The sequence below is a fragment of the Colias croceus genome, chromosome 23 (genome assembly GCF_905220415.1).
Source record: "Colias croceus chromosome 23, ilColCroc2.1".
Lineage (NCBI taxonomy): Eukaryota > Metazoa > Arthropoda > Insecta > Lepidoptera > Pieridae > Colias > Colias croceus.
The window spans coordinates 2,736,945-2,761,058 of NC_059559.1; the positions used below are offsets into that span (position 1 = coordinate 2,736,945).

The following is a 24,114-nucleotide window of genomic DNA, read 5'->3' on the forward strand; positions in this document are numbered from 1 at the left end:
TTATTTCGTAACGCAAACACGTCGCCCGTCGGGGCGCGCGGACACCGCGCGACTCCCGCCCCGGCGTCGCCTAAATTCCGGCGTTAGGTATTATTTTTGTGAAAATTTTAGTAGTTAAGAGCATAAACGCGGGCGCGATTGCGCCGCTGCGACATTCCCGTTGCCCTTTTTAAAACATGTGAAAAATACAAAAAAAAATATAGCGGGCGCGGCATAGCGTCGCAGCGGGGTGGTCGGGCGCGCGGAGCCCGGCGCTTCGCCCCTCGTCACCTTCGCCTTGCACCTCCAAGCGGATCCGCGGCGCTCCTGTGATTTTTGTAATAGCCTCGCCGTCGCGCGCGCCACGCTTTCACCTTGAGCGTTATATTAGGATTGAGTTTTTGACTGATGTCTGTACTACTTAAGTTGAATCTTTCGAAAGCACGGCGCTCCGACACGGGGCCGCGCCGCGGGCCAGCCAACTTGCCGTTGCAAGGTTGAAAACGTTGCATTTCTTTTATAAATGAGGCGTTATATTATATTTTTTGACAATGAAGGGTCGAGGCTCGTCGCGCCGGACGGGGGTAACGACCCGCTAGTCGTATCGTTTTATTTATCTCAAGACCAATGTATTTTTTATTTGTAAACGTCCCGCGTCGCCTCAGCGGACGGACATACCCGCGCGGAACAAGCGCACACACACTCCGCTGTAAGAGAGCTTTAAAAAAATAAATAAGCGAACGCTGGACGTCCTTAATTCTAGTTGTAGATATAAAAATTTAACGATACGGTAATATGTAAAACCGACTGTTATCAAATTCGAAGATTATATATGTTTGTACAGAAAGTATATTGATCTCAGCTGCGGGCGTCTGCGGCCTGTCGTGGAGCTTCTGTGATGTACAAAAAAATGAGTATATTTGGAATTTTACAAGTTTTTTATAATATTAGTTTGTAATGTATACTTTTAAGTGAAGATTGAGGCGTGATAGCTCTGCTGTCACGTTAAAAGTCGCTCGCAGCGTAATCTCCCCACCTTGTCCCATCCTCTCTTCCTGTCCATCCCAGGGTTCTCAAAAGACCGTTTAAATGTTTAGTTTCTCTATACAATATGTCAAATGCTATCTGTTTTTCAGCACAAGATGTGTCTTTGTTATTTACTTTAAGTTGTTGGTGATATTTTTATGTATTTTACAATATTATGTTATAGAAACTATGTGAACGGACTAGTGTATATGTTTATATTTCTAATTGGAGCACAAATTACATGTAAAACTTTAAATTTGGTGTAAACACTATTAATTTTATACTTATAAATTATTACAAAACATGTAGCAATGAAATAACCCATCCTTCATAAATTAGCATCTATTTGAATAATTTTTGGCATAATTTTAAAAGTATAGACAATCAAATTACTTATTGATCTGATCGGCTGATCTTCACAGACTTATTTTTAATGGAATTTCTAAAAGTAGTAAAATTATTCATTGTGATGACATGAAAAAGGGTGTGTTATTTCGTTAAATATTATGTCAATGTTATTTGTATAAATTGGAAAATTACAAGTCATTTTAAAAATTAATTGTCACGAGATATACACCTTATGCTTATTATATTCAATCACTAGCATCCTAAGTTAACTATAACTTGAAATCTAGATAATATCTTGTAAAGTTATGTGTATACTTCACCAACAACATTTGGATAATTCTGTATATTTTCTCAAAAATTGTAAACTTAGATTTATGTGTCCTTTACCTTTGAGATCCTGTCTCCTTCCCCAGGGTTCCTTGGAACCCGCCAAATATTTCTTCGTTTCCATGGCAACGTAACAACTTACAACTTACCCCTAGTGGGATTTTTTCTTTCAGCTTAAAGATGGTGAAAGTAAGTATGTGAAATGGTAAAGGTACATCATGCTCATAATGAGTACCTATACTTGCACAAACATCAGATTAATTTTTTTTATAGTTACACTTGCACGTCTATACTTTTTATAATGCAGCAATATGTCTCTTCCATACATAAATACTTTACATCAATTATTATATTTCGAAATGACTTTCACACAATTATTATTAAATAGATTTTGTAATGATTTCTACACACAAATATACTACAAACTCAACAAAAACACATTATTACGAAAATTAATACACAATACTTGTTCAGTATACCTACTTTGGTTAATATGTACATATTTCCATACTTATGCAGTTTATTTCTTGTACATTTATATGGAACCATATAACACATACCACCCATGACTTGTCTATTTTGAATGAACATTGTCACACCGATAGCACAGAATACTTAGTAGTAGCTAACACTACCAATAGATCAATATTAATATTATTATTATATAATGTCTACATATTTTCACACAGAACACACAACATTAATAACACAGCACAAACTGAATCATGACAAAAATTACATTAAACAAAAAGACAGGCATCGTTTGTACATGAGGCGACCTTATTGCTTAGCAGCTATCCCCACCAGGCAACCTGATGGGAAAATAAATGTATGAAGTTAATGAAAATTTGACTATAAACCACACAACATTAATAACTTCCTATGTAATTTTACTAAATAAATTGTTCATAATTTAATTATTTAGTCAGTTATTCATTGAAAAACAAAACACATTTTCATTTAAAAAACAGTTCATTCGAAAAATTATCACAATATACAAAATACAGAAAAAAATAACTTGTCTTGTTCCCATTTTATATTTGCAATTACCATGCAATTACATATTATAGAAAGTTACTCTAAAAATTATTTGTACCACACTCAGTTTCAGAACTACATTTTTACATTATTAATTACTAGGTTCCCGCCCGCGGCTTCGCCCGCGCAGTCAAAGAAAAACCCGCATAGTTCCCGTTCCCGTGGGATTTCCGGGATTGCGTCATTTTCCCGGGATAAAAAGTAGCCTATGTCCTTTCTCGGGTATCAAAATGTCTCCATACCAAATTTCATGAAAATTGCTTCAGTAGTTTAGGCGTGATTGAGTAACAGACAGACAGACAGAGTTACTTTCGCATTTATAATATTAGTATGGATTATGTCAATTATATACTACTAGCGGTCCGCCCCGGCTTCGCCCGTGGTACATATTTCGCAATAAAAAGTAGCCTATGTCCTTTCTCGGGTATCAAAATATCTCCATACCAAATTTCATGCAAATTGGTTCAGTAGTTTAGGCGTGATTGAGTAACAGACAGACAGACAGAGTTACTTTCGGATTTATAATATTAGTATGGATTGTATATGATACAACTCAGTTTAAACAGGAAAGTTCTTATAGGTAGGTAATTTTTATTGTAAACACAGTGATAAAATAACACCTACACTTGTACATAGCAAACAGATGTAATGCTTTACAATTCAAATAATTTTCATCTGTCTAAACAAAAATAATATATATAATTTGAAATCACAATAGCTGATAAAACAGATCTCTACAAACGTTGAGCACACACATGGATAAACATAACATAATATTCACACCTTTAATATGCCTATTACTATGCAACTTACAAGATAATAGGTAGTTACCATTTATAAATTTACTAGCTTTCCGCCCGCGGCTTTTCCCGCGTTTTCAAAGGAAAACCCGCATAGTTCGCGTTCCCGAGGGATTTCCGGGATAAAACCTATCTTATCTCTCAAGTTGGATCGAACTACACATGGTGTGCGAATTTTATTATAATCGGTTAAGTGGTTTAGGACTCCATTGAGGACAAACATTGTGACACGAGATTTATATATATTAAGATTTGTACACATGAAACAGTACGTACCTACATATCAGTAATTCTTCCGAGAATAAAATATATAGAAGTTTATGATTCTCACACAAAATTCTTTTCGTATTAAAAATCATGTTTGCATACAGATACGCGTCTTACAAGTTACACCTATGTATAAGTACTATTATAAAAATGTTCTCTTTAAAACTGCTACAAACAGCATTTTTGAAAATATGTACAGATGTAATTCTCACATAAAAGTTTAAGTAAATACTGTTAAACTTAACCCCCTTACTCATGAATGCTTACATGCATTTAATTGATATTCACATCAAAATTATAATACCTTGTATTAAAATCAAACTTCTTTATCAACGCAATCAGAAGATACAGCCGGAAATGGTGAAAATTTACGCAAATTTTGACATTCGCAAGGGAATCAAAAATCAAAACCTATAGTATACTTCTCGTGAACTCAGAATCTTGAAATTCACGAAGTATGTAATATCATAGCACAGATAAAGGAATAATTTTTGCAAAAAATTAAAAATTTTAATTATACCGTATAAATTTTTTTTTATAATATTTTTAGTATTCTGTCTGTGAACACCCTTTTTCTCAGGAAAGCGTTATGGAGCTGAAATTTATATCGAATAAGTACATAAGTCCAGGGTCTCTTGCAGCTAAAATAAATAAAAATAATACACATTTATTGTCAATATCATATCACTGTGATAAAACTGTGAACAAATCAAACTTATAGTCATCATCACTACATAGGTAGTACAAAACAAATTCGCTTTCTCTGTCCCTATGTCCCTTTGTATAAACTACGCAACGGAATTTGATGCGGTTTTTTTAATAGATAGACTATAGAGTGATTCAAGAGGAAGGTTTTAGTATATAATTTATTAGGTTTTAGATAAAGCGGGCGGGCACCACATATAAAGGAAAAATTGCTAAAACTTACATTTTTGAGTTACAACATAATAAAAAATGGGTTTGTTCGGAGCTCTCGGTGCGCGAGTTCGATTCGCACTTGGCCGGTTTTATTTTTATACACTATAATACTTTGTTTGTAGAGTACTAGGGTAGGTACTTTATCAATTCGATCGATCGTTATAAGAGAAAATCTCGAACAAACTTGCAAATAAAATAAATTCCAGGTGCTTTAAAAAAATTCCACAGCAAATCAGGGATCACGAATTTATCCAACGGTGAAATAATTTTTAAATCGGTATTTCTTTTGATTGAAATAAACGAACTCTTTTTTTTGTATTTGTATTAATAGTTTGAATAGAAACTGTTATTTTAATTTAGCTCATGCTTATTTATTAATGGATGCGGGTCCTGCATAGTCCTGCATATTATAAAATAAATTACCCAAGAAATTACCCAATATAGACGCAGTGTCAAGTGTGGTGTCACAATTTTGATCAGAAAGGAAAAAATATGGACTTGCCTTTCCCCGTAATTAATTTTACAATTTAGAATTTTAGAGGAATTTTTAGTTAAAACACTAATTTGTACTTCACCACTCATCCTTTATTATTAAATTTGATAATTTTCCGCTTCACAACAATAATTTTATTTATTGTATGATTTTTTTCACTGACCGCCTCCTTGCGCCTTCGGCCTTGGTACAGTGGTTTTTTTTTTTTGAAATTACTTATTGACAAAAACAGCTGTAGTGTAAAACAACCTATACTTACTTTTAGCGCAATAAATTTTATGACCGTCAAAACACAAAAATTTTCAAACGCACATAAGCGTAACTTGGGCAAAGTATTGAAGGACGCACTAATGCGTCCAGCCGCACTGGGTAAACTTTCTTCAACCGCGCGTACGCGTTCATAGCACCACACGAAATATTTATTGGACGCGCATGAGCGTTTGCCGCACCGGGTTAGTGAGCTATTTACTACGCATCTGCAATTAATTCGCAATTAATTCAGCAGGTTTTGGATATTGCATTCATTCATATCAATAAAATTACAGTTGAAGTATGTCGTCGATGTTATCTACTAACATAATTAATAAACACTGCAATTTTGCTTATCAACATTCACAATAGGTTATCCGTTTCTGACTTAGGTTTCTGACCTATATCAGCTATAGACAAGTAAATATATTGTAGTTCTGATATATAATGCTATTTTTAACACAAGTATGTACTTTTTTTAGCAGAGTATGTGTTTATATATTTGGCACAATTTGAAGGAAGTAGGTCTATTTCTTGTAGTCGGTTTTGCAATTTGTAATAATTAGTAGACCGTATATTTAAAACTTTTGGTTTCATCTTCTATCTCTAAGTACATAGTTATATTCAGTTTTGTATTCTTTTAATATATTAGGTTACCTACTAGCTAAAAATAACGAACATTATGCAATGGCTGCCTAATTTCAATTTGTAGTGTGGTATGGTACTCACACTATTAAATTTTTTTTAGATTTAGGTAAATTAAAATATAAAAGATTTAATGTTATGTAGGTACTGCGATTCGCGAACTTAATAGGAATAACATTGTAAAAATAACCATGACCAAACGACAAATACCGTATTTGACATTGTACATTTTATAAATACACTGTGTATATTTACATCTTTTCAATACCTATTATGATTTTTAAACATGCTTGTAACTAGGTATTTAGTTAAGTACTTATTTCGAAAACTTATCCTAAATTTATTTTTATTTTTTTTTTATTCTTGAATGTGACAAAAACAGAAGCTTGAGAAATGATACTTGGCAGTTGGCAGTGATGTAGCTTAGGTATGTGCACAATAGACCGCCTACTAGGTACATGAGGAACGCGTGAGCGTAGATCGATAGAAGGGTTTAGGTTCGATTCCCGGTAGAGACGAAGTAAAAAAAATGTCTTAATTTGGCAGGGCATAGAAGGCTGATCACCCACGTGTCCCTAAAAGAATATCGATCAGTAAAACAGATGTATGCATCTGCCCCTTACCCCACAAGGGGACATGAGACTTCACTACCAGCACAAGAGCTATAAAACACTTGCTGCTGTTAAAAATGCATGGAATGTGTATCCAAGGACAGTAGGTAGGTAATTGGGCAGCCATTCGATATTCTATTAAGTTGTAGGTAGGTATTATTTATTGTACCTATAGGTACTCTTATATAGGTACTTCCACAGAACATATAAAGAGAGATGGTACTTCGCAGTTTAGTAGGTACCAATTCTAGATTAAAACGACGCGGTTCAAAGTCGTGAGAAATAGAATAAATCTACTATAAATTAATTACACATTGCATTTTATAAAAAGTACAGGTACATAGTTAGATAGGTACATGTAGTCTCAGATTAAAAAATAAAAGGTTTCTTTTTTTATGTGGTGTCTCTCAATGTTAGTTAGAAGGGCTTCTACATTTTAACGCGGACGCGTGACCAAAGGTTTATTTGGCACTTGTCTCTTTAATATTATCAGAACTAAAATAAAACAACCTATACGAAATGGTTAATTATGTAGTTGGTACCGATCTATCATTATAACAAGGAACTTGTCAACAAATGACGCTGCTAATCACGTGGTCAGGTGCGACGTGATTTTAGTCTCGTAATATTAAAAATAACTAGAATTTTGCAAACAAACGTGTAATATTACTAATAACGAACACGTAAATGATACTATATTTTATTACGCAAATAATATTCACATTAAATTTTAAAATATGCACAAAAACTAAGGTTATGTTGAGCTAACCAATCGTAAATTACTAATTTTAGACGGATGGTGCTAGAACGATTTTATCAAATAAACAGTTCGTAAAGTAATTAAAAACAATATTTTTTAGGTTATACTAACGTGGACAACGCGCTGACCTTATTTTTTATCATGTTTGTTGTAATATTATACAGTTTTATCTGTACCTAGTACCAACTAGTTATTTATAACTAGCTTTCCACCCGCGGCATCGCCCGCGCAGTCAAAGAAAAACCCGCATAGTTCCCGTTCCCGTGGGATTTCCGGGATAAAACCTATCCTATGTCCTTTCTCGGATATCAAAATATCTCTATACCAAATTTCATGCAAATTGGTTCAGTAGTTAAGGCGTGATTAAGTAACAGACAGACAGACAGAGAATTAGTAACAGACAGAATTACTTTCGCATTTATAATGTTATAGCATTATTATAGTATGGATTTTTCCTTTTTGTAACTGGTTATATACTTGCCTACTTATTTGACATTGAAACTTAACGTTTATAAATAGTCATTATTTTTCCTAAATAGTTTACGTAGATAGAAAAAAAATGTTGTGTGGTTTTATGAAACCACGGTAAAAGTGAAACTTTCTTTCATACTATAGACATTTAAGTAACTAAAAATTATCGTATTTGTACGATAATTATCGTACGTATCGTGCGTCACGCGACATGCGCTACACAGACCAAAAAGTTCGAGACGATGTGATAAAAGTTTCACTTTAAAAGTTAATTAATTGATGATTCCTGTTGAAATGTTTTGTAATTATCTTGTTAAATAGGACCCTAAGTTAACTACTATACTAAAAATGTCAGTTGATTACTTGATGATCAAGGTTAGTGCTAAAGCTGGTAATAATAGTCAGTAATAGTGGTAATAGTTTAAAAATTTTCATCATAGAGTGACACATATTATGAGGCATAAGTATATTTCTTGGATTTACTTCCTTGTTGCTCTGACGTCGTATAATATATGTACTTATATGATAATATTATAATAGTGTATTTTTTCCCTTTACGTCTAAGATTTACGTGCATTTAATGTAAGAAAATTATGTTGAAATTGTGAAACAAGTTCCAACAGTGAATTTCCGATTTTAAAATTATTATAAATTAGAGACAATGACACCAACAGGCTATAAAATCAAAATATCCTATATCCTATCCTTCCTACTTACTAACAGGTTCACTGTCGCTTATATAGTGGGAATTGTTCCACACGTCCAGTTATGTTTTTATGTCCGTCCAGGAATTATTTATGATAAAACGGTACATCTGTTACCTATGTCCCGACACTATTTGGTATATAGGTTATGTTCTGTCAAGTCCACGTGAAATAAATGACGATCTCTCCACGTTCACTGTTAAAAACAGCCTGGAAATCGTATGGACGACCAGACCACATATGGTCTGTGGACTAGTAGTGCTATATACTCTACAGACCATATTTGGTCTGTGGACAGTAAACCTGCTAATATTATAAATGCGAAAGTTTGTGAGGATGGATGTATGTGTAAGTGTAGTACCTATGTTTGTTACTCTTTCACGCAAATTCTACTGATTCTATTACAATGAAATTTAGCACACATAACTTGGGTAAAGACCTAGAAAAGGGTTTTATTCCGGAAATCCCAGGGGAACGGGAACTAAGTATGTACGGTTTTTCTTTGAAAACGCGGGCACAGCCGCGGGCGGAAAGTTAGTAATCTATACATCCATCCATTAGCTTCTAGGTCTAGATATTTCGATTGACTAGATCATGAATCATTAACATGACGGTAAAGAAGGCTAATGACCTACCAGCATCGGTATAAAAATAAAACGAATTTGGACTTCATTTGAGTCATACCTCATTAGGCTAATGATAGATTACTAAATAACGTATTACCATTTACCAAAGATAAGTTAATACATAGTAACTATGTAATTATTACGTATTTATTATTACAGAAGTTACTACATAATATATATGCTTGGATAAACCCGGGATGAATTATTACTCGGTACGATAAGAAATCGGCCGAGTAGCTTTTGAGTTAAATTTACAAAAACAAAAAGTTTAAAATCATTATTTTTTTAAATAAAATTATTATTAGAATTAGTCCTCATTTTAAAGAATGATTTCTAATCAATAGTAGACTCCCGTGGGGTCTCTCACGGACCCCTGGGGGTCCACCTGGACCACTTTGGGAATCACTGAGCTACACACTAATGAATGTAGGCTATTGTAAATGTTTATTCAATTGTTCTTTCACATATTATCTAATAAGGTAGAATGTCTCTACTGCTGAGAAGAAATATATGAAGTTTTATAACATTTTGCGATTTATTACTTATGTTAGAGCTTCGTAAAAAAGTGTTTTAAATAACTATTATACTAGGTGCTCCGCGCGGTTTCACCCCCGTGGCTTCAGTCTTCACTCCTGTTGGTCGTAGCGTGATGATAATATATTATAGCCTATAAGCTATAACCTTCCTCGATAAATGGGCTATCTAACACCGAAAGAATTTTTCAGATCGGGCCAGTAGTTCCCGAGATTAGTGCGTTCAAACAAACAAACTCTCGCTTTATAATATTAGAGATATAAAGTGAAATCAAACAAGAATATAATTTTATCATTTAAAATTTCGTTCCCTCCTAATTACCTATAATTGTATTTATGTAGATGTTATATATAGATTTTATAATTCTAGGATTTAAAAAGAATCTAGTTGTAAACAAGACATTTGCAATACTTACTACAATAACCTTTTTATTAAGGCTATCGGAATTTATAAATAGCGTGACGCAAGAACGGTAATGGCCTCTGAAACACAATGTCATGAATTTGTTTTACATTTGATTTGATTTGTGATATTTGATGATATGGGGCAATGGTGAGTTTGACCGTGGGTTGGATTCCTGTTGGAGACGAAAAAAAAATGTCTCGGTCGGACACAGAAGGCTGATTACCTACTTGTCCAAGAAAATCGATCAGTGAAACAGATGTTTGCATAATGCATCTGCCCCTTATTCCACTACGGGACACGGGCCTTCACTTTGGGGCAATAGTAGGTTCAAATCGGTGACAAAAAATGAAGATGGGAATAGAAAAAATTATATGGTTTTTCAAGACTACAATAAAAACAAAAATTAATATTGCAATTCATTGAAAAGATTCGAATTTACTATTAAACATAGTTACTTCATTTGTATAAATTTAATATTTTTTTTTAATAAAGACCTAAGTAGTTAAATCTAAATAAAAAAAACTACTTCTGTATCATGGTCTAATTATATTTCACTAGGTCAAATAAAAAAGAACAGTGTATGAAATTCATGAAAAAAAAAATCGTTACAAAAATATTTTTTGTTCCCTCAAGACGCGACATTACTATTTACTTTTCAATTCATAAGAAGACTAAACTTGTCACAAAAATTGGTAAATCAAAGCGGGGTACGAACACACTTAAAGAATACTAATGTATTCTATATACCAATACGGCTTACTCAATTTGAGCCCGCGGCTTCGTCCGCGTTTTCAAAGGAAAACCCGCATAGTTCCCGTTCCCGTGGGATTTCCGGGATAAAACCTATCTTATGTGTTAATCCAAGTTACCCTCTGTATGTGTGCTAAATTTTATTGTAATCGGTTCAGTAGAATTTGCGTGAAAGATTAACAAACACACACACACTGCACACATCCTCACAAACTTTCGCATTTATAATATTAGTAGGATTCATATCGACTGGTGACCTCGTTTTAGCAGCTTTCTTATCACTATGAGGTTAGATAATAATTTTTATGTTCTACTAACCCTGTTTTTATGGTCAAAGTTGATAGACCAGCTGTAGTAGACAAGCGCTGTTAGGGCGATTATTTAATTACAATATACCCGCGGTTTTACCCACATTGCTCCGCTATTTGTCTAGCGTGATAATACCTTCCTCGATGAATAATAATCTAACACTGAATTTGGAATTGGTCCCGTAGTTTTTTCCTGATATAAACGTGTAGGACTAAAGAAATGAACTCTTCAGCTTTAAAATATTAATGCTATCAAAATATCTATATTATTATGACTACCGATGGAAAAATAGTTTCATAACTTTACCTGTTCTTAGGAACCTTCTTTTTTCCCAACACCAATCCAAGGGTTGTTGGTTTGAAACTACTTAGACGATTGTAGAAAAAAAAATTATGATCTACTAGTGGTCCGCCCGGCTTCGCCCGTGGTACATAATATTTCGCAATAAAAGGTAGCCTATGTCCTTTCTCGGGTATCAAAATATCTCCATACCAAATTTCAAGCAAATTAGTTCAGTAGTTCAGGCGAGAATGAGTAACAGACAGACAGACAGAGTTACTTTCGCATTAATAATATTAGTATGGATGTTCATTTATTAATGCCATTATAACGTGATACGATTATTTTGTCTAATTTCTGATTTAAATGTGTGCATTTTGACTAATTTATATTGTTGAAGGCCATAGTTTCCATGTTTTCGGAATTCAAAGGGTACTATGTAACAATAATAACTACAAATAAAACAACAAAATATCACAAATCATTTAATACGCATCACGCATCAGTCCCCACTGAATCCGTATTTTTATTCATTTCTATAGTCCCACTAATAGTAAGCACCGAACTTTTATCCGCTATTTTCAACCTCGCAGACATTATTAGACTAACGATATCCATTTGCAGTTTGGTCCCAACATCTCTATTTGACACACTTTTGAGTAAACAGGTTATGTACTTTCCGAAATTTTCAACTTCTTCTTGGTCCGTGGATTTGATGTAGTCTTCGGTGTAGGTAAAACTCTTTCTTTTTTTGAGTAAACTGGTTTTATCTGGTGGTTTTTTGGACTCAAGTTTTCTTTCTGTCGTGGACGCTTCTAGATTTGTTTCTGCTGCTTCGTTCTCCCGCGTCTAGAGAGAAAATTGAGCATTAGTATTGAATTCTTTTTTCTTTTACTTAACACTAGCTGTACCCCGTGGTTTTACCCGCATTGCTCCGCTTTTATTGATCTTAGCGTTATATAGCCCATAGCTTGCCTCGATAAATGGGCATCTAACACTGAAATAATTTTTACAAATCGGACAAGAAGTTCCTGAGATTAGCGTGGCCAAGTAAACAAAATCTTCAACTATAAGTATTAATTCTATCTATAAGTGTCTAAAATATGGATTTAATGTTCATAAATTTCAACTCATGTAAAACTGATTTTGGGTGACCAAACTGAAACTTTTTACATATATCGTCGACTGGGGATCAAATCACCTCCCAAACCAAGATGATGGTAAGAAAAATTTTAAACGTAAAAGTACTTAGTATGAAAAGTGTTATACATATGTAGTGGCCATATCGTAGATTTGCTCATTTCATGATATGATCGATCATTTCACTTAGGATTAAATATGAAGGATCGTACAGGGAAAGGTTAGGAAAAGGAAAATGATTTTTTAATAGTCAGAAATCTCTTTATACTCACATCATCATCCATAGGTGCAGCTTCTTCCGTTGTTTTATCACTCTGTACTTCAATAGTACCGTTTATAGTGATTGTCGGTGTTGGCTCCATACTCTTCAACTTGGCCGTCATTATCAAATTAACGATATCCATTTGCAGTTTCGTACACGTACCTTTCGGTACTGCTTTTAGTAAACCAGTAATGTATCTGCCAAAATTTTCAATTTCCTCATCGTGTGGACTGATTTTGTCCTTTTTCAAAAACTCCGTTGGTATATTCTGACTGTTACTGACTCGTAACGGTTCCTTGTAGCTGTGTCGGCGTTTAGGACGTTTTGGTTGTGGCGATGATGGAGTCTCAATTTTCACGTTGTCAAATTTAGTTTTTTTGGACTCCGTGTTATCTAAAGAAACTGGATCTTCCAGATATATGACTTCTGTGTAGTTCTCGTCGTTATCTCTAAATTCTAGGTTCTGTAAGGGTGTGGAAACGATAAAATATGAACAATATTTTTCATGATGTTCGGATTAAACTTTGAATTTTAAAGTATTTAGATACAATTAAGAAAATCTCTGAAAAAGGTTATTACTACTGTTATCACTAGTCTAATGTTCGTACATTAGAATATTACAATAAATAATTATCAAGGACATGAAAACTTAGTATTGTTTAAGTTCTTGTTGATGTACCAAAACCAAAAAAGTTATAATATTGTTTTACATTAATTTGAATTGTTTTAACAATTCAATTAAATTTATGTACCTAAGCCTTTTAAAATAAATAAATAAGGACCAAGCCAAGTTCAAACATTGACTACAGTTACCATACCTCTGATATCCTCGAGTGACTCTCCTTCAAATGCTTGTACAGGGTATCAGTTTCCCGTCTCAACACGACACCGCACATGGAGCACTTCGCCCGGTTCCGGGGCTCCTTGTCGAAGAAGCCCCACAACTCGTTGTCCGGGTCGAGCGTGGTAGACTGTTCCGAGTCGGATTGGTCGGACGCCGCATTTTTGTGCTCGGAATCTGTGGAAAATATTTCGTTAGACAAACTTGAAATAGTTATTTAGTCAATTAGAATTCGTCAAGCGCATTGGAATCGTTAAATATAAATATATTAAAAAAGAGTCAGCTGATCAACGCTAACAAATATTCAGTAGTTTTAGTCACAACTAGCTGCGCTCCGCGGTTTCACCCGCATTGCTCCGCTCCTGTTGGTCTTAGCGTGATTATACTATATAGCCACGCTAGTAGGGAATGCAATCCCGACTCGAAATTGCAAATATCAATCCCGCGGGATCCCGGAATTTTCGGGATCCCGTCTAATTAAAAAAAAAATGTTGAATTCAGATTACTGAAAAAATTAATAGGTTACACGCTCAGTTTGGCGTCAGTTCAGTCCATCAGTTTGATCCGGCTTAGACTGATGCCAGAATGATGGATGAAAAATACGGTTAGACGCTCAGTCTAGACTGACAGCAGACTGATAAAACTTACGTTAGTCATCATTCGTAAAGTGCAGACGACAGTCAAGTGAGTCACCTGATTCTGCCTAGCAATGGATATTTTGAAAAAAAAAAAGAGCTATTGTAAATATCGCTTTACTGTTATAGAAACGCGTAAAAAGGAAGCGATGAATGAAAACCTGGCTACAAAAAAGAGAACATTACACGCATCTAAGAAATACGACAACAGGATGAAGAAGAAGATTTTCAAAACGGCACGTCTTGCTCCATTGCGTCGACGACGGTAACTGACTGACGCGAGAATGATTCGAGCGGTTACACGATCAGTCTGGCATCAGCCTGCTGTCATTCACAACAGAATGATGAAAAATATTTAAAATATTTAATTTTTGTCATTCTACCAATCGGAACCATCAGTCCGTCAGTCAACCGGTTAGACGATAATTCTCCCGTCATTCTGAGCAGACTGATGGACTGAATTGACGCCAGACTGAGCGTGTAACCTATGTCAAAAAGCTATTAACTGCTTGTTTGTGATAGTGAGGTTAACTCAAATAACGTATTACTCGAAAGAAAATAAAAACCTTTATTCTTTAATCTTACCAAGTGTTCTTGTTGTTCTTTCGGCTGTCGCATTCAATTTAGTGTCAATTTTATGGATTGACATCATATGGACGTGTAAACCTTTTGTAGACCCGTATGAGGTTTTGAGAACAGCTTTACACAAGTTGCATTGAGCAGTCAAATTATTAACTGCTTTCTTAAAATATCTCCATACCGGTAAACGGCTACTGCACTCCACGTACGCTTGATCAGGATTATTTGTCGACATTTTAAGGTATTAACAAACGAACACTTGTAAGAATCCAATAGTTTTGTTTATTTATCTCACATAAACAATAAAAATGCGTAATTAAGGAAAAAATAATCACTACAGCTGCACAACTAAAACAATGGCGAACGTAAACAAACAAATGACTGCCTCTGCGCGCGCATAGACTTCTTTCTCACTTACTCGACAGTACTCGACACAGTTCTATATTATCTGTCCCACTCGTCACCTGTCGCTAATATTCGGAAATAGTCGGAATAGTTTTCTAGCGGCCGATCCGCGGCCGTCAGCACTCAGCAGTCACCAGTCAGCCGTCAGTCAGCACTCAGCGCGCCGCTTGCGCCCTGGGTGTGTTGCGTCGCTGACCACTGCCGCCCAATCCCGTCAATCTCGAACGGGATCTCGTCATATGATGCGTCGCGATTGGTCCCGAAAAATTACACGAGATCTCGCGAGATCGGGATCGGGATTGCATTCCCTGCACGCTAGCCTTCCTCGATGAATGGGCTATCTAACACCGGAAGAATTTTTCAAATTGGACCAGTAGTGCCCGATATTAACGCGTTCAAACAAACAAACAAACTCTTCAGCTTTATAATATTAGTATAGATAATTGCACGACGGACAGTCAGTGAATCTTACGAGTTACGACATTTAATCTTATTGGAAATACCATCAATTTGAATTCACACGTGGGCATTTTTTTTTCAATTGGTACCACCTCTCAAAATATGCTACTGAATATTGTTTTCAGTATTTTGGGTAATTGTTGGTTTATTAGAGTAATAGATTTATTAAATTTTACTAAGAATGTTTTTGAATTTTATTTTAAACCCCGATTTTATATGAAATAGTGAAAAATAGTAACTTAGGCACGTTTTTTGGTCCAGAACGTTACCTAAGAATATTTTGCTTTTGAAATAAAACTAAAGTTAGAATTGGGTTTTTTTGGCATGTAGTAGCCTAATAATTGTCTTGTCTAGCAAATGAACATAAACTCTAGTTAAAAACGAAATAATTACTTATTGTAACTTGTAACAAATTGTCATGACCGTTACTTTTACGAAATTGCAATACTAAACTTTTATTTTATTAATGAAATAACTAGGGGCAAATCTAGAATTACAATACCAATCAGTACTTGAGAGTGCATTTGTTTCGAAATTATATAAAAAAATATTATTTTTTTTTCACAAAATAAAGAAAAACTATCAAAACCCTTCAATATTTCAGGGGACAGTCACGTATATCTGACCAATCAGTAACGGTCCTGACATAGTAAAGTTGAGGACATACTGGGACTAATTAAGAATGACTACTTAAAGCTCTTACTTGATGTAGTTTTGTAGCTAGCATATTTATCTCATAGTTGACATGCAATTTGTTTTAAATTTAAATTCAGAACAAAAGCAAATTTATAAACCTCAAGTTAAATTTGGCAGGTGGCTAATAAGCAGAGCAATTTTATAGTACTAAAAATTTTCTCAGTGTATCCATATGTTTACGCTGTCCTGTTCGTTACTTTTTTGGTCCAGCTAATACGTTACCAGCCATTTGGTAACGAAAAGGACGTAACGGTCGCACATCTTTTCTCAGATTTTTAATCATTAACTGAATATATGTTAAGATAATTGAATATCTTTAATCTATATAAAACCACAAATAATGTCACCATGTGAGACTACCTTTGTTTTAACATTAACATTACAAAATCGTTCTAGAATCGTGAAACATTTACCGCTCAGTATGAGGTGAAAACTTTGCAAAATGACCGTTACCGCTCACAACACTGTCGTAGATGAACGCTAAAATGTCTGACACTTCAAATTGCTTATGACATAGCTCGTGTTCGATTTGGTGTTGCTATTTGTATAAAAAAATTGTGGAAGGTAGAACAAAAACCGAACGAAATTATTGAGCATTTACGGTAACGGTGCAGGACATGTCCAGTTAACAGATACCAAGGGGACACGATTAAAACTAATTTAAAATAATATAATTGTATTAAAATGTATTATGAGTTTATTACACTTGAAAACTACAACGAAATTACAATAATTTAAACGTTTGCAGTAAGTAATAAATAGCGAAATTGCTGAGAAATTGTTAAATAAAGATCACATTTCGAAAAGGGGACAGTACTGCAATCCATAAGATGTCAGTTTTCAGGATTAAATTTTGGAACTTTGGTTTAATTTTCTCATATAGTAAAATTAAAACAAGAAATCTTAAGTCATCCTAAACTATTTAAAATTAATTCAACACTTCTAAATCATAAAATCCTGAGTTTATTTCAATTTTTATGTTTGGGACATCCCGTGAATTGGATTGTAGACATTTTGGCGAAAATGCCCACGTACGCGCTATGAAGCGCGTCATCGTGACGTCACAACACTGCCGTTTGCCAAACTTGATGTTTACGCGGTTTTTTAAGTGCATATCGAGATAGTGATCTCATCGTTTATTTTGGTAAAGAATTTGACGATATTCGTAGCTATCCCGTGGTTTTCGCGATCATTCCTTATATGGTATGTATGGTAAAATAATTCTAAAATCTGGCAAATTGTAAGAAGCATCAAATTCAAATTCATCAATTGTACAATCCAAAGATTGGCCCAATATTATTTAAAATATTTTTTTAACAAAAAAATGTCAGTTTTTTGTCGGAAATAAACCAAATTTCCACAGGTCCATGACCATATGGCAGGCACCGCAGCCTTCAACAAAAGAATAATTATCAAAAGCGGTTCACACTTCACAGTAAGTAATGAATGCAAAAAATAATTATACAGTCGAGTCGAACCTCCCTTTTTTTTTGAAGTCGGATAAAATTATGTAATTACTAAAATGTAATAAAATTCGTAAGGTACTCCCTCCGAATACCGAGGCGATGAAAAGTAGCTAAAATATAAAATTAAAACCTCCTTTTTTAAAGTCGGTTAAAATAAAATGCTAAGCATCGCACACATTGAGGTCACCATTATTACGTTAGGAACGCGTTCTTACGAAGATTTGTTTCTATTTCTAACTGCGGTGTAATGACCTAAATTATTTTTATATACCTTTTTAGATTCGCGTATTTTAGATCTTTTATTTTTATATCAAACTGTGTCAACATGCGGAACTTATTCAATAATTATAATATACTAACTTACCGCCCGCGGCTTCGCCCGCTTTGTCTAAAACCTAATAAATTATTATATTATACTAAAACATTCCTCTTGAAGTACTCTATCTTTTAAAAAAAATACCGCATCAAAATCCGTGGCGTAGTTTTACTTTTACAGATTTAAACATACAAAAGGACGTAGGGACAGAGAAAGAGACTTTATACTATCACATGAATAGAAAAACGGAACAGAGACTCGTGCAAAATTGTTACCTATTTTGGTAGGGTTGTCACAATAGGTTAAGAAATAAAATATTAATTTACAAATTACTGACTTAACTAATCTAATAATTTTCTTTTTATAATTTTTGTTTTTTGACGTGACAACGTCTTAAATTAGGTTGCGGCTGGGAGTCACTTATGAAAAAGTGTAACGCTCGGTAACGTTACGATGAGTCACCGAACGAGAGAGAGACGTTGTCACGTAAAATCTTCGCCCGTAAAACCGACTTTACAGGCAACCATTTTTTTTTTTTTATAATTTGTTTGTGTTTCTTTTAATAGTGTGGAAATTCTGAATCGAACATAATATAGTTTTTTTTTCAAATAATGTAACGGGAAACACTCACATGGCATATCAAATTTACAATCTTCAATACGTTTGAGTATTTCGTTACCAACATTGACAATATTTATTTCAAGGTCGAAATATTCGCGAAACTTTTGCTCGAGCAATTCAACAAAAGCAATAAAGTTATCAGGAGGTAGGTATAAATAAAAAACCCAATTGTACGTTACCATCATTAAAATCCTTGTAATGGCTGAATAAATCTTTCGAAATAACTATTTTATTTAAAAAGTTATTTGAAAGTGTTTCACTAGCGGGCGAAACTTGGATTTCCTGATTTACATGTACGTTCTCAAATTTCATAGCATTTGATGGCAAATTAACCGTTGGAAAAGCATTTTCTTGTATAGAAGTCGAGCTTGCACCTTCGTTTGACGGCAATTTGAGTGTTGGAAAAGCATAATCAAACAAATATTTTATATTTCCATTTTTAGAAAACTTGATGCAGTTTCTTTCGAAGTGTTCCTCACATATTCTGTATTGTTGTCTCGTTTTATCATCAACAAGTTTTAGAAGCAGATCTTCACGCCCGACGGCTTTGAGCCAATATTGCCGCCTGAAACAAAAATAAAATGGCAATGATAACCGAACACTATTGTCTATTACCCTTAGATCGTTAAGCTATTACCTATATAATTTTTTTTCAAAAATTAGTAACCGACTGCAAAAATAATTAAAAAATAAATCAATTCAATAATAATAAAGTATTCAGAAAAAACTTTTCTCTAGGAAGCCGTCGGAAAAACAGTCGGATTGAACCTCCTCCTTTTTTTGAAGTCGGTTAAAAGACAAAGGTTTATTTCAAAGACTATATATAGTATACCTACTTTTTAAATATATATATTTAATTTCAAGACAGACCGACTAGTAGCTAGAACCCAACCTGGGTGGATTGGGTTGTAGTAGGTAGGTATGTACACACTTACAATACATACATACATACTCACAAATGCTAAACTTGTAATAATAATTAATTAATAATGAAAGGTAAAAACACACCGTGTAAAATTCTCTTCTTATTATAAAAGGACCTAATACAAGTAAATTATTAAAAAAACAAAATACCCGACTGCACACTAAAAAAAGAGTGATTGAAATGAATCTAATGATACCGCATACATATTTTTTTAAAGGGAAATTTAGAAAAAATATTATTATGTCTTTATCCCGTGGGACTTTTAGGATAAAATGTATCCTATGACACTCCCGTAATCAAGACAAATCTAACGATACCTCATACATCAAAATCCATCAAGCCGTTTAGGCTACAGGTGGTCACAAAGGAAAAGACATACATACATACTTACATACACTCGAAAAACATTACCCTCCTTCTTTGGCAGTCGGGTAAAAATAAACGCAAGTAGGTAGTTACTTACTTGAAAAAGCAATAAAATAAAGCAATAAATCAAAATATTTACTCACCTATTGTACTCCTTGGGATAGGTGAAGTATGATATATTTTTAGTTTTTCTACTATTATTCAAACACACAGTACAAGAAACAACCATTTTTAACAATAAAATATTACGTTTTATATTCAAACTTGCAACTAACAAAACAAACAACGTGCGTCGCACAGACCCTGAGAATTGAGATTGTCAACTGCCTGTGCAAGCGTAAACCGGTTTTTTCCAGAATCGCTGCGTACGCGACAAGCAGCCAGTTGTAGTTCACACACACATGCCCCGCGTACTTGTAGTAGTGCAATCGATTCGCGCCTTTCAGGCCGCCTTTGCAGAGCTTCACCGACCGTCAGTGCGTACCATCGGTCCTGATGGTCCTGACGATACGCATCAACAATGTGTATGACTATGACACTGCTGGTTGCAGAGCTTGACCGACCATCAGTGCGTTATGCGTACCGTCGGTCCTGCTAGGCTGGTTGCAGAGCTTCACCGACCGTCAGTGCGTACCATCGGTCCTGACTCCTGACGATACGCAACAACAATGTGTTATGACACTATGGTATGGTATGGTAGATCTAGCTATGAACGGTTTTATGAATTTCCATACATATGACAAGCGCGACTGACGTAACGCACTGATGGTCGGTCAAGCTCTGCAACCGGCCTAAGGTTCGCGCGGTTGTTTGAAGCTTTGCCTCTGTTCCGTTTTTCTACTCATGTGATACTAGGTATGTAGTGTGCCTGATTTAGTAAAAGCTCATTATCACACTGTTTGTATGCATTTCCTGAGAACATTTACTATGGTAATGTTTATTTTTTTTACACAATATGAAAGTAGAGATTTTAATGAACAGAAGGCTCCCCAAGTTTTTGAAAAAAGCTGATATTTTGACGGGTGACTTTTCGATTGAAAATTAGGTTGTTTTTTTGGTATTCATTCAAAAGAAGGCGCAAAAATAAATATTTTCAATCAAAAAAATTACAGTGTATTTGGGACATATTAAAGTAAGTTTCCACCAAATTTCGTAGAAAAAAAAATAAATTTTGAAGTAGATAAAAATAAAAAACCAAACACATGGTTTTTTGAATTTTTCACCTAAATTTTGAGGTTATGTGAAAAAAATTGTGAATACAAAAGTTGTAGATCTTTTAATTACCTACAACTTTGCCATTGAACGTTTTTCCGTAAGACTTGTAGTTTTGTCGGAAATCGAGAGAAACCATTTTTTTCTCTTAAAAGCTCCCCCCTCCCACTTCCCGAACTCGGATTGACCGTAATTTATTTTTCCTTTGATTTTCATCATATTCCCCTCCTTTTCTAATGGGTTTCATCCGACTGCGTTTTTTTTTATCTTTTCATTATTTTTGAAGGCTTCTACCCCAGTCTACTATAGATATAAAGAATTGTATAGAACAATTTTTAATCTATGAATCATTTTGGCGCGTTGCGTGGGCAAGGTATTTGAACTTGACTAATTGAACAGAAATAACTGCACTGTGCAGTGTGCTCTATGAATTATTGAAAGATTAAATTAAAATTAAAAAAAAATTAAATCTCTCTCAAAGAATTTGGATAGGTCATATAAGTTTATTTTTAAATAAGTACTTTAATAATGTCTGTGCTAATGCTATGCATATTTCTTGCGACGTAATTTTCTCGTAAGTACCTACCTATGATTAAATTTTATTAATGCAAGTAAAATCTTAGACCGCATCTCAGCTTTCCATCAGGCGAGATAGTGGTCAAGCGCTTCCCTATCCTAAGTAAAAAAAAAAAAAAAAAAAAAAATATCTTGTACTACTAATATTATAAAGTAAATACCTATGTTAAAAAATAGATGACTATTCGAAAGTGCCTCTAAAAGAATTCTAATTGAATAAATGGAATATGTTTGAGTTTAAGTTTGAAAAGCTGAAGAGTTTCTTTGTTTGTTTGAACACGCTAATCTCAGATACTGGTTGGAAAAATTAACGATTTGATAAATTTTTTTCGGTGTTAGATAGCCCATTTATCGAGGAAGGCTAAAATATCATCAAGCTCAGACCAACAGGAGTGAACGTGAGTGCCACGCGGGTGAAACCGCGGAGCGCAACTAGTATTTTATAGGTAGGTTACCTCATAAAAAATATAAAATCATGAATATAGAAATACATACAAGTTGTTTATTGTTCGTTTGATATTAAATTAAATACTTCCACTTTATCTAATAATCTTTTGTGAATGAAGAATAAAAATAATGAAAAAAAAGTATTTGCATCGGCCGGGAATCGAACCCGGGCCGCCCGCGTGGCAGGCGAGCATTCTACCACTGAACCACCGATGCTTGAAAGATGAGTCGAATCTATGCATCAGTTTATCACAATTATCATAGATAATATAAAAAAACAGCCGAATAATGTTCGTAAAAAAGTCCTCGTTAAAAAGTTGATAGGGAAGATCGCTCAGAAACCAGCATGTCCAATAATCAAAATTTTCGACATACATTTGCCCGCACTTGGCCAGCGTGGTGGATTATGGCCTGAACCCTCATAGGAGCATCATAGGAGCGAGGAGGCTCGTATCCCAGCAGTGGGAACAATATATGGACTGATGATGATGTAAAATAACAAGTATCCTTGACGTACATATTTTTCTAGCTCCTAATTATATTCGATACTAGCTTACCGCAATTATATACTAAAACCTTCCTCTTGAATCACTCTATCTATTAAAAAAAACCGCATCGAAATCCTTTGCGTAGTTTGAAAGATTTAAGCATACAAAGGGACATAGGGACAGAGAAAGAAAGTGACCTTGTTTTATACTAGGTACCTACCTACCTATGTAGAAATGATGACCGAAGTCTGAATCAATTTTAATTAAACAACATAAGTAGTTACCAAAAATGGGTAAAGGCACGTAGATTTAATTCTAAAATGGAAAGAAGAAAACATTTTAGAAAACAAGCGTTCCATATTGAGAAATTCACAACTTTATGGTTGTTTTTAATGATTACCTACCCTATACATTTCGGAAAAGATTTTTATTTTTTACCTTATTTTTAAAGATGAATAAAATAAAATATAATGGAATTAAGATTAGATAGGTACCTACCTACTTATAGATTTTATAGTTCAGGATACATCGCCCATTTTTGCAAGTGACTACTATCAAGCTGATTTTCCGTTTGTAGCTTTATTTTGATGAGACACCGAATAATTTCGTGTACGAAACTCTCGATTGTGGTAGCTAACAGAGATAACAAGGATAAAATTTTTTGATTTGATGGTTCTCAAATATTTATTACGCAATTTGTAGGACAATATGTCTGTTGAATTATATAAACATTAACTAAGTGAAAAAAAAAATCAGCTTGTTAGTAATCATTTATGATGACTTCGTTATCGATACACTTTGGAAAGGGGGACTCTTTGAACCAACCATAGATTTTGTAGGACAAATATTTTTTCGAATAATTTAGGTAATTATCTTGAGATTGAACCAAAAAAAAATTCAGTTAGTAATAAATATTTGAGAACCATCAAATCAAAATTTTTTATCATTGTTATATCTGTTAGCTACCACAATCGAGACTTTCGTACACGAAATTATTGGGCGTCTCATCAAAATAAAGCTACAAACGGAAAATTAGCTTGATAGTAGTCACTTGCAAAAATGGGCGATGTATCCTGAACTATTAGAAGATTATTTGAGTTTTATGTATTGTGTTGTAAGTTTTTTGTTAATAATATCCATA

The 24,114-nt window shown here is 34.2% G+C and overlaps 2 protein-coding genes and 1 non-coding gene across 8 annotated transcripts in view; 1 reads left to right on the plus strand and 2 right to left on the minus strand.

Moving 5' to 3' along the window:
* Nucleotides 1–24,114, plus strand: part of LOC123702162 (transmembrane emp24 domain-containing protein 5-like) — an 89,025-nt gene that overhangs the window by 20,368 nt on the left and 44,543 nt on the right. The gene's annotated exons all lie outside the window — the stretch shown is intronic.
* The window catches only part of LOC123702151, a 31,212-nt gene continuing 19,109 nt past the window's right edge, over nt 12,012–24,114 (minus strand). For 4 of the 5 annotated variants that reach the window (XM_045649815.1, XM_045649814.1, XM_045649816.1 and 1 more), the window contains 3 exons: nt 13,760–13,959; nt 12,952–13,404; nt 12,012–12,388 (listed from right to left, as the gene is read on the minus strand). In XM_045649815.1, the coding sequence (XP_045505771.1) occupies nt 12,035–12,388; nt 12,952–13,404; nt 13,760–13,959 (1,007 nt within the window). In that variant the 3' untranslated portion in view covers nt 12,012–12,034. Of the gene's footprint in view, nt 12,389–12,951; nt 13,405–13,759; nt 13,960–19,138; nt 19,525–20,393; nt 20,566–24,114 lie in introns of those variants that run through there. The other variant, XM_045649813.1, reaches the window with a different exon arrangement.
* On the minus strand, nt 22,631–22,701 carry Trnag-gcc. Its single transcript has one exon. It is a non-coding gene; the product is annotated as a tRNA-Gly (tRNA).